Below are 12,417 nucleotides of genomic sequence, written 5' to 3'. Positions count from 1 at the left end.
GTGATGGTGAAATTGAAGAATTCTACCAACTTCTGTAGGATAAGCGCTGGACCACAAGATTGGCTTGGACCACAAAGTCAGCTACTCACCAGCTACTCCTTGGAAATCCTTTATGAGGTCAATATGATTTAGAACCAAATTGACAGCACTTTAGCAACAATACAACTACCACCAACTTTTTCAGTCTGAAATGTATCAAACATACTATCAAGATGCATTGATAACTACTGCTGATTATAATGTGAAACTTGGAAGCAAAGAGGCAGGATGAGTAGTTGGGAATTAAGACCTTGGTGATAGTAATGATCCTGGTCATTGCATGATAGAATTTTGCAAGATGAACAGTGTTTGCATTGCATACACCACTTTTCAACAACATAAAAGATGACTATACACATTCACCACCACCCCCCCCAGATGGAATCCATAGTAAAAGGTCTCTATTATCAGCCAAAACAAGACCAGGGACAGACTGTAGGACAGGCCATCAACTGCTCAGATGCAAGTTCAGGCTGAAACTGAAGAAAATTGAGTCCATGAGATCCAAAGTATGTCGTTGAGCATATGACGCCTGAATTTACAGACCTGATGAAAAACAGGTTTGATGCATTAGACACTAATGATCGAAGACCACAAAAGTTGTGGGATGACATCAAGAACATCATACATGAAGAAAGCTCACGAAAAGGTCATTAAAAAAACAACAACCAGAAACTAGGAAGAACAAAATAGATATCAGAAGAGACTCTTGAAGTTTGCTCTTGGCCATAGAGAAAATAAAGCACATGGAATAAATGATGACATAAAAGAGCTGAACAAAAAATTTCGAAGGGCAGTTTAAGAAGACAAAGTCAAATATTACAATGACATGTGCAAATACCTGGAGTTAGAAAGCCAAAAGAGAAGAACACACCTAGCATTTCTCAAGTAGAAAGCACTGAATGAAAAATTCTAACCTCAGTCCTGGTGTAGCACTGCAGAATAATACACTGGGCCGAACAATCAGTTAGAATTGCAAGGTTGGTGGTTGAGACCCACCCAGCTGTTCCTCAGAAAACATGTACAGGATCTCTATGGGTTGGAACCGACTCCATGAAACTTTACAACAACAGCAGTGTGAAAATATTGAATGAAAATATCAAAAGAAGATGTACAGAATACACAGAGTTGTAGTATCAAAAAGAATTGATTGATGCATAATCATATCAAGAGTCATAGAATACGATCAAAACCCAATGGAAGAAGTCCAAGCTGCACTGGAGGCATTGGCAAAAATCAAGGCTACAGAAATTCATGGAATACAAATTTTTAAATGTCAATAAGCTGATGTATCTGTGGAGACACTCATTTGTCTATGCCAAGAAATTTGGAAGGCAGTTACCTGCCCAACCAATTGGAAGAGATCCAAATTTTTACCCATCCTAAAGGAATGCAAAAGTCATCAAACAATATCATTAATATCATATGCAAGTAAAATTTTGCTGAAGAAAATTTAAAAACAGTTGCAGCAGTATATGGACAGGGAGCTGACAGGAATTCAAGCTGGATTTTGTGTCTACTTGACTGGGTCAGGATCCTCAGTGGTTTTGCAGTTGAGGTATGGTTATCCCCATAGTGATTTGAATAGTGCAGTTAATTCTGTGATGTTTGGCTATGAGCAGGCATTGTTAACTTGAGTTAACTTGATTGACTGTGAGCTGCCAATCAATTGAAGGGATGTTTCCTCAGGGGTATGGGCACTCAGGCAAAGCCTGCTTACTTTCTGCTGGGTTTGGATCTTGCATATGTCTTCCCTTCCAACCTTGGACTTGAGCCAGTGGCCTGATTTATTATCCATCTGCCTACCTGCCTGCCTGCCAGACCTGTCTGCCGGCCACCTGCCAGGTGCTGCTGATGGTTCTTCTAACCTGAACTTGGGACTCGCCCCCATCTACAATTCTGAGCCATTCCTTGACTCTCTTTGTATAAGTGTGTGTGTGTGTGTGTATATATATATATACACACTTACATAGATATGAAGCTTACATATATATGTAAGTTTCAGTGATTTTTCTCTAGCAAATGTAACCAAGACAAGGGATATCATTACTGATGTCAAATGGAGCTTGGAGGATACCAGAATCATGTTTACTTGTGCTTTATTGACTATATACAAAGACATTCAACTATACTGTTCGTAACAAATGATAGACAACTTTGTCAAGAATGGGTATTCCATGACACTTAATTGAGCCCATGAAGAACTTGTACATAGATCAAGACGCAGTCATTCAGACTGAACAAGGGAATACTGAGTGGTGTAAAATTAGGATAGGTTATATCCTTTCACCATGCATATTGAACCTGCGTGCTGAGCAAGTAATTAGAAAAGATGAATTATAGGAAGAAGAGTGTGGCCTTAAGATTGGAGGAAGATTCATCAACAACTTGTAGTATGCAGATGATACAACCTTGCTTGCTGAAAGTAAAAATTACTTGAAATACGGATAAAGATTGAAGCCTTCAGTATGGATTGCACCTCAATATAAAGTAAACAAAATTCCTTACAACTAGACAAATAATAAAATAGTAAATGGAAAAAAGATTGAAATGGTCAAAAACTTCATTTTGCTTAAATACACAATTAATGCTCATGAAAGCAGCAGTCAAGAAATCAAGTAGCATATTGTAGCAATCAAATCTACTGCAAAAGGTCTTTTTATTAAAAAGTGTTCAAGAACACCATTTCTTACTACCTCAATTATTGTGGGCATCATCCTTCGTGGATTATACCTGTAGTCCCACAACTAGTCTGTTTGTTTCAACACTTGATCAGTATAGTTAAGTCGCTGCTGTACAGCCAGAAAAATGTTTTCCAAACCCATTTCCAATTTTGACTGTCAGAATCTCTTGTCGTTTCCTAGCCTTTTAAAAGCAAAAGTCAGTATCCTTACCCTCTATGATTTGGTTTCTATCTTCTAATTGTCACAGACCTTACTCACTCTGTTTTTGCCATCCTTACTTCTGTCTTGTTACTTGTTGTGCATAGGGTCTCTGTGAGTTGGTACCGACTCGATGGCACCTAACAACAACATCAATTATGTATCATATAATTATGTATGATTTTATTTAGATATAACAATTCTATTTTGCCATATATTATTATTAAATTGTCTCTCAAATCTTCAAAGTTTACAGTTTAAAATTATTGAAGCACATTTATTTCTTTATTTTAATAAACAATGAAAAATTTTAACAAAACAATGTAGAGAATGGAATATCACATTTTATTTTATTAAGAAATAGATCTGCTGTTTATGTAATCACATGCCTCTTTATTACAATTTAAAAAAGTGTAAAGTTGCAAAATTTGGATACTCTTTACTTATTGGCAAAAACTCACATATTAGAAGGCTCATGTCCTTATCAAGTTTGACAAATGGAGTGCTTCTGTAGTTGAACTCCATTTTTTCCAAGTAATTCTTTTATTTTGTGTATCACTTTTATACTAAGGTTGCCTGGTGGCACAGTGAGTTAAGCAATGGACTGCTTACTTCTAGGTCCGCCACTCAAAGCCCCCAGTAGTTCGAAGGGAAAAGATGAGTATGTCAACTCCCCTAAAGCTTCACAGCCTCAGAAACCTGACGGAGCAGTTCTACTCTGCTCTATGGGCTCAGTGGGAGTCAGAAAGTACTCGATGGCAGTGGGGTTGGATGATTTTACTTTATACTGAGAAATTGAAAAGTTGCAGCTTAGTGAATTTTCATATATGAACACATCCATATAATCAAGAAGTATTACTGCTGTTTCTAAAGCCCCGCTACCAGTCACATTCCTGAAAAGAGTTATCACAATTCTCTTATCTTCTAGAAAATGAGTCTTACCTAGTTTTGAATAGTTTTAAAAATCAGAATTTCTACTAAAGAAAAGTGTCTGGTGTAGTATTTTATAATCTCACATAAATTATGAATTTAAGAAGGAAAGAAATGAGCATGTTTATTTTCTGTGATTGTATTTTTAGGATATTATGTATTTCTGTTAAATAACTGTTTTAATACTTAGAATCCCGACCACTGTCAGTCCCTGTGAAAGCCATGCTGAATATATCTGAAGGCTGTCGAAGTCCTGAAGAAAGGATGAAAGAATTTATTGGAATAGTATGGAATGCAGTAAAAAGTCTCACATTGCAGGTAAATTCAAAATTACAGCTTTTATTTTAAAGATCTTTTTTCTGTTTTCAGAGCTTTTAGTGTTAATCTGGTTTTGTTTTGTTTTTTGTTTTTTTCAGTAAATACTCATTATGCTATCTCATTTCCATAACACAATTGAAAATGGTGTATTTTTCATATTATAAAAAAAATTGCATGAAACACAGAAATCATACATTCAAATTATGAAATGTTTCTTGAATTTAAAAAAATTCTATGTTTTGTTTAATCTTACATTCTTTAGAATATTGAAATCTTTAATGTGTATATCACATTGTAACCTCAGAACTAAGATAAATTAGTTGAAATTAAAATAAAGGGCTATCTCATTGTTTTTCTTCCTAAATCCAAATTAAATATGAAAACATATGCTTAGTATATATTATTATTAAATTGTCTTCTCAGTTATCTTAAATTTTTAGTACACATAGTTTAACATTACGGAGCTACTGATTTTCTATGTCAAGTTTTAGGTGATAAAACTATACAACTAGATACTTATCAGATCTTACTGTAATGCTTGGATAAAAATAAATCAGCAGTTGTACATTTTAAGTTTTTCTGTATAATTTTTTATTTTTGAAATAAAATAATGATACTGAAGACATTTTTATAGAATGTTGCTGTATTAAGCTGTAAATATCTTAAGTACTGATATTTTCTACTCCTGCTTAAGATATAGAAAGACACAAATACATTTTTACCTTCTTTAGTAACTAGAATAAGCCAGATGTCTTCAACATTATAGCTATTTTTTAAGCCCATCAAGGAGCAGAGATCCCAGTTGACTTTTCCGGGTGCCACCAGTTTACTAAAACCTGAACTGTGACAAGTAGTAGGTCCTAGGATAAACAGGAGCTTGAGCTGTTTTCTTGCTTTGTCAGACCACCTGGAGAAGAAGAAAGCTCTTAGACATGAGTAAAAAGAAAATAGATGAACTTCTAACACATTTTTTAAGACCGAGTATCAATTAGCTTGGGAGTTTAGAATACCTGCAGTCCTAGGAACTTTGTGGTATCTGCAACCATTCTTCAGTTATTTACCAAGGACTGTCATCTAGTATTTTCTATAAAGATTGGGGAATAGAGTAGAAAATTTTGGAGGAAAAACCTCACAGTAAATATGCAATGGGTTAGAGTGCCTCACAGGTACTCTGGTTCTTTCATTCAACAGCAAGTGAAGGCCCACTGTCATTGAGAGGAGTCCTGGTGTGGCGCTGTGGGATAAGCACTGAACCCCAAGGTTGTTTGAGTTGCAAGGAGAATGTTTCACACTCACCAGCCACTCCTCAGAAACCCTATACAGGGTCACTATCAGTTGGAACCGACTTGCCAGCGCTTAACAACAACCATATCATCATTCAGAGAGGGGCAAGAGAGCTGGAACTCTGCTAATGTGCAAGTGTATGGGGCTTGTTGAATTCTGAGAGAAGGACAGGATAAACGAGACAAACCCTTTATGTAATCACACTTCAGTCTCTGAGAAAGTGAAAGCGTGTTGATCTTGCTCTTAAATTATTTGAAGGCTGTGGTGAAGTGAATGTAGCTGAAGCATCCACAAAGCCCAGAACTGGCTCAAATATAGAATAGATTGGCTCAAGCTTCTCTTCTCCCCAGTAGAGACATTAATGTCCAGCCAGAAGAAGCAGCATGGCTAATTTGAACAAAAATATTTACTTTCAGTATCTACTGTTCTTTGCACCTGCTGTGTGGCATATAATAAGATCATTATATAATTAACAAGAGAGTTAATAGTCAATTTAATGAGAACCAGAGATGACCTAAATTTTGATATGATTTGACAGGGACTTTACATAATGATGTTAAAGGTGTACTTTATGTATGAGTAGAAATGGAGTTTTATAAGAAAGATAGGAACTAAAAGGAACAGCCAAGTGGAAATGCTGTCCTCTAAAATAGATCAGAGGTGAAGAAGGTTTTTCAATTTTTTTCTAAAAACTGGACCCAGCAGAGGGTAAATAAGCGAACTTAATGACAAGTGAGTCCAATTATCCAAACTGAGAGAAAAACAATTATCCAAGAAGAGAGAAAAACAAAATAGAGAGTCTGGATTCTGAAGGACAATATCAAATACCCTAATGTATGTATATTGAAAGATTGAGGGAAGACTCATTAACAACCTCTGATATGTGTATGACACCAACTTGCTTGCTGAAAATAAAGAGAACTTAAAATATATCCTGAAGAAGATCAAAGACTATAGCCTCATTGTAAAAAAAACACACACAACAATTCTCATAACTGGACCCATAACATCTTGATAAACAGAGAAAATATTGAGGTTGTCAAAGACTTCATTTTGCTTGGACCCACAATCAATATTCATGGAGATTGCTGTTGTTAAGTGCCTTCAAGTCAGTTCCAACACATACCTAACCTGTATAGGGTTCCCAGGGAGCAGCAGGTGAACCTGAACCACCAACCTTGTGATTCAAACCAACTTTGCAGTCCAGTGCATTAACCCACAGCACCACACCAGAATTGCATTCATGGAGGTAGCAGTCAAGAAATCAAACATTTAGCATTGGACATTTCTCCTGCACTTTAAAGTGTACAAGAGTAAGCACGTCAGTTTGAGGACTAAAGTGCACCTGACCCAACCCACGTATTTTCAGGTGTCTTATATACATATGAAAGTTGGACAATGAATAAGGAAGACCTTAGAAGAATTGATGCAAGTGAATTATGGTGTTGATGAAGAATATTGAACATACTGCCATAAAAACAATCAAATCTGTGTTGAAAGAAGTACAGCCAGAATCCTCCTTAAAAGCCAGGATGACCAGTCTTTGTCTCTAGTACTTCAAACATGTTACCCATTCCTGGAACATCATTTTACTGACCCCACACCTTTCATGGACATCATGCTTGAAAAAGTGCAGGGTCAGTAAAAAGAAGTCCCACAATGAGATGGTTTGACACAGTGGCAATAATAATGGACTGAAACATAGTAGTTGTAAGAACGGTGCAGGACTGCATCCTGTTTCTTTCTGTTATGTGTAGGATCACTATGTGTTAGAACCACTCACTGGCACCTATAACATCGTCATGTGTAGGAATATCAGAAGGAGAACAAGACAGAAGAAATATTACAAGTAATGATCAGGAGTTTTTCAAAATTAATATCAAACATAAGACAAAAATACAAGGACCTAATAGTAAACTCTAAGCAGTTTAAATACAAAGAAGGGCACACTAAGGTATTTCATAGTCAAACCATTGAAAACTATAAAATAAGGATTAAAGACATATGTTAAGTACAAGGGAGCTGTGATAAGAAAAGACTTCTTAATAACAATAGTGGAGGCCAGGAAGACAGTGGAATAAAATCTTTATGACCTAGGAAATTTAAAAACAAAATTCTATAATCAGCAAATGTTTGCATCACTTGAAGGCAAAGTAAAGACAACATTTTTCTCCATCAGGTATGAGAGGCTTTTAAAAAGATTCATGGGAAAATTGAATAATCATCTAATTCCATTTTTCTGTGAACTGTTTGAAATTCCCTTATGCTCAATAGGAAATAAATTCACAGAAGTTATTTATGCTGAAAGTAACTGATAATAGAATGTTGGTTTTGCTGGTAGTGATGAAATGTATCATAAACAATATGTTTAAAAAATACATAAATATTGAAGAAAAACATAATGCATTCAAATTGATAGCCTCTTTTCTTAACATGCAACACAATAAGAAAGTTAACAGAAGAAAGTTAGGAAGAAGGAAGAAAATGCGACTTACTGTTCTCTTGTTTTAATTCCTCGTTTGACAGAAATATGACTTTTTAGCTAATGTCTCGCTAGTCTCAAACAGTTCAGGTGTTTTAATATATTTTTCTAATTCTGTGTGTTAACTTGCCCTCCTCTCCCAGAGTGCTGTGGAGGCACAAGACAGTAAAGATGAGGCAACAGGAGTGAGGGAAACATTTGATTCATTGACATTGTCTGCAACTTAAGTTGACTGACGATACAAAAGGTCCACTCTACTTAAGAATCCTGATGGAGTGCAATAGGACTGCTAAGTGTACTGATGGCAAAATGTGTAGTTCAAGCTCACCAGCTACTCTGCAAAACCCTGTATAAGGGCACAATGACTCCGTACTGTCTCGCTGGCACACAGCAGCAACGACTCTGCCTAAGTTGTTGCTGTACATTTATATTCAGTGTTAGAGTCTTTATGAAGTACTGGTGTGGTGCTGTAGCATAAGTACTGGACTGCTAGCTGCAAGGTGCACAGTTCAAACCCACCAGTCACTCCTTGAAAACACCATACAGAGTTCTTATGACTTGGAACCAACTTGATGGCACTTGAAAACAACAAGGTCTTTATAATATATTAAAAAAATGATCTCCTCATGTATGGTATATTCATTACCTTTATAGATCCTTTTTTGAGACTTTCTTCAAGGTAGAGTTAACTAGATATGTATAGTTTTAATCATGATAACTATTTATATCTGTTTACTTAACTTCATGCAGCATTTCTCACACAATCTTATTCCTGAATGGAAACCTGTTATTTAAGGGTATAGCAATTCTATCTCAATTTTATTCTTTCTGTTTTGTCAAATTGTCTTTGTTTTCTTGGTTAACTGTAGTCTAAGATGGTCACCAGACAAGTTTCAGCATTTTTCTCTTTCTTAATTTTTAAGATTCTGATTTCTTAGTGTATTTATTTCTTGTGTTCCTCCATAATACTCTGCTGACCATCATGTGTTTCTGTCTTTTCGCTGGCTTCCAGCAGTCTTTTTTAGCTAAATCTCCACTAAGAAAAGTTTTTTTTTTTGTTTTTTTTTTAAATTAAATCTATACTATTCTTGTATTAAGGAGTTCCGGTAGCGTAGTGGTTATAAGTCGGGCTGCTTACCTCAAGGTCTTCAGTTTGAAACTACCAGCTGTCCCATGAGAGAAAGATGAGCTTTCTGCTCCTATAAAGATTTACAGCCTTGGAAACCTTATTCAGGGTCGCTAGGAGTCGGGACTGACTCACGGAACATAACCACCACTACCCTCCTTATATTTAGGAACCTTTGTAACGTAGTGGATTACAAACTGGGCTGCTAACCACAAGCCCAGAAATTTGGATCTACTAGTCACTCCACGGAAGGATTATGAGGCTTTTTGCTCCTGTAAAGACTTACAACCTTGCAAACCCTATATAGGGTCTCTATGAGTCTGAGCTGACTCAGTGGCACACAACCACCACCACTACCACCATCCCTGTAACACATTTAATTATATGGTATTTTACTAATCCTCAAGAATGAGTAATCTTAAGTAATTGCTGTTATGTGTCATCGAGTCTATTCTGACCCATAGTGACCCTGTATAGGGTTTCCGAGGAGCAGCTGGTGAGCTTGAACCACGAACCTTGTGGTTCAAAGCACCGTTGCAGTCCAGCGCATTTTCAATTATAATGTAAATACTAAAATGTTGTTATAGTAAGCATTTAAAAAGATAAATTAGTAATCTTTGCTGAACCTGATTGCCAGGTTCCAGGGTTTTTTCCCCTCAAAGTTTCTGGTGGGTTTGAACTCCTACTTTGTTTCAACAGCCACATGCCTGAACCATTGTGTCAGCACAACACCCTGTAGGAGGCTGTTGTTGTTGTTATGTGCCGTGGCTGTAAGTGATCAGAAATGTAGGCGAAGTTTATGAGTTCTTGAACAACAAGGAGGTTTGCAGTTTCCAGGAGCCAGTGGTTAGTAGAATCAAATTACAATACTAATATTTCTGAGATGTACTTACTTTATTTCTATTATGAAATGGTTAGATTACACAACATTTAAGATTTCTTTTTAACTTTAACATTCTTGTGGTATCCTTTTTAATTTTTCTTGCTTGTTTAATAATGATGCATTTTTATTAGTTTTATCAACAACAATAAATTTAACCTTGTATGTCATTTTGAATTAATTGTAGGTAGATAGTGATTTCATCATTTTATGTAAATAAACTTATTGAGTGTGAATTAACACCAAATTAAGTATCTTTATGTAGGTTATTTTGAGTATAACCTAGTCACCATGCTTTCCTTACCCTGGTCCTGGCCATGTATTAATCATTCTGTTTATTTAGTTATTTCTAGATGTGAATGTATTTTGGAAATTTTTAAAGATCAAGTTGGATTATGATTAAATGATTAAAATCTAAGTCTTGAAATTCTGAGTTTTTTAAAAGGTAGTGTCCTGTTCCAAAATGTTTTATGAACCAAGAAATAAAACAGAAAATCTTGAAGTTGTCATCAGATAAAAACAGAACTTCATGACTGAAAACCATCAAAGGATTATTCTTTTAGTGGGAAGTTTGAGCAAGTAAATTTGTTTGGAAGCAGAGTTTCTGGCGAGTTGATTTTGGGTCGGAAGTTGGCATTTCAGAGCTCATGTACTTTTTTGTCTATGGTAGATTCACACTGTAGAAAGACAGTAACAATATATGTTGTAAGCTATTTGTTGTTCAGTGGGCTTATTACTACATGTAGAGTTTTTTATAAAACATTTTATTGTGAATTGAGTGAAGGTTTACAGAGAAGATCATCAGGTTTGCATGCAATAAATAAGACACTTAATTTCATTTCAATGATTGCAATCCTCTCCATGTAATAACAATTTTCCCACTTCTTCCCTCTAATTCTTATTTCCTTACACTCTCCTTCCTATTCCTTCTCAACTTTGTACTACATGTAGTTTTGAAAACCATTTTAGTATTAAATGGACTTGGCTTGGGGCTTTATAGTAATTTGTTATTGTTGTTGTTAAATGCCATCGAGTTGGTTCCAACTCATAGCGACCCTGTATAGGGTTACCAAGGGATGGCTAGTGAGCTTAAATCACTGATCTTGTGGTTTAAACCAGCCTTGCAGTCTAGCATATTAGCCCACTGCCCCACACCTGGACTACTTTATAAGTAATTATTGTTGTTAAGTACCATGGAGTCGGTTCCAACTCAAGTGACCCTGCACAGGGTTTCCAAGGCTATAAATCTTTACGGGAGCAGAACGCCTCGTCTTTCTCCGATGGAACCGCTGGTAGTTTTCAACTGCCAGCCTTGAGGTTAGCAGCCCGATTCATAACCACTATACTACCAGAGCTCCTTTTACAAGTAATAGATGCTCATAAATTTACTTGCCCTTTTCTATTATTCTTTAACTGCAGATCAGCAAAGAACCCATTTACTATACTTTAAGAATCTTCATATTGATTCTAGAAGCACATAATTATAATTGGCAAAATGGAAGTACTGTGGCCTGGAATTTACTAAGGAGAACATTGCCCTAGTTTTTGCTAAACTCGCCTTTCTTGGATTTCACATTGATGTTCATGTTATTGTCCTAAGGCATTGTCTGAATATTTTTTCTTGTCACTCAACTCTTCTGAGTGAATGGTGTAATTATTTTTCATACATAAGATCCTAATATCTCGTCCTTTAGCTAATAGTGCCTTATATCCCTTTAGGGAACTACTCACATTCTATGTGATTTTTAATAAAATTTCAGTCAAGGTGCCCCAAGCACCATAATCAAGGCAAGCTAGCTCCATAGAATTCCCTCTCACAGGAATTTGCATCTGGAACATGATGAGTGATGTCATTATTATATTGCTTGATAATATTTGATGGCCAGTGAACTTCTAGCTTTTCTCCAGGATAAAATGGTTATAGACATTTCAGGCCAGAAAAATCAACTTCCAGTTACATTCATTGTAAATGTAAACTTTTACATATAATACTTATATATTTTTCACATCCGCACATATTCTTAATATAGAGGTAATGAAGTGACAATCATTACATGGTAGTTTGTTACAAGGAGGAAGTTTAAAACAGGAATCTTAGAATTGTTTTCAAGGACTGACAGTTGTGATCACATGTCATTACTTGACAAATTCTTACATAACAATTGTATAGATTGATAATAAAAATTCTCTTTTGAAGTTTTTAACTTAAGACCCTAAATGAAATATAGTTTTGTTACTATTTAACATGAAGATACCCAAAATATTTTCATAATACACTGAAAGTTTATAAAATAAGAAGAATGGTTTGGGTGATAGTTTCAGTGTTTGTAGTGTCAAAAAATAGTTTTAATTTTGGCGCCTCCTATAATATGTGGTTGTCTTATTCAACCTGTATGCTGAGCAAATAATCCAAGAAGCTGGATTATATGAAGAAAAACGTGGCATTGGGATTAGAAGAAGACTCATTAACAACCTG

The 12,417-nt window shown here is 35.6% G+C and overlaps 1 protein-coding gene across 3 annotated transcripts in view; it reads left to right on the top strand.

The window, feature by feature from the left end:
* Positions 1 to 12,417, top strand: part of VPS13B (vacuolar protein sorting 13 homolog B (yeast)) — a 1,072,080-nt gene that overhangs the window by 462,490 nt on the left and 597,173 nt on the right. For all 3 annotated transcript variants that reach the window (XM_006859183.1, XM_006859184.1, XM_006859185.1), the window contains one exon: positions 4,042 to 4,169. In XM_006859183.1, the coding sequence (XP_006859245.1) occupies positions 4,042 to 4,169 (128 nt within the window). The remainder of the gene's footprint in view (positions 1 to 4,041; positions 4,170 to 12,417) is intronic.

This window comes from Chrysochloris asiatica, unplaced genomic scaffold (assembly GCF_000296735.1).
Source record: "Chrysochloris asiatica unplaced genomic scaffold, ChrAsi1.0 scaffold00031, whole genome shotgun sequence".
Lineage (NCBI taxonomy): Eukaryota > Metazoa > Chordata > Mammalia > Afrosoricida > Chrysochloridae > Chrysochloris > Chrysochloris asiatica.
The sequence above is the reverse complement of the archived record's forward strand: the minus strand, read 5'-3'. Positions and strand labels throughout refer to the sequence as shown.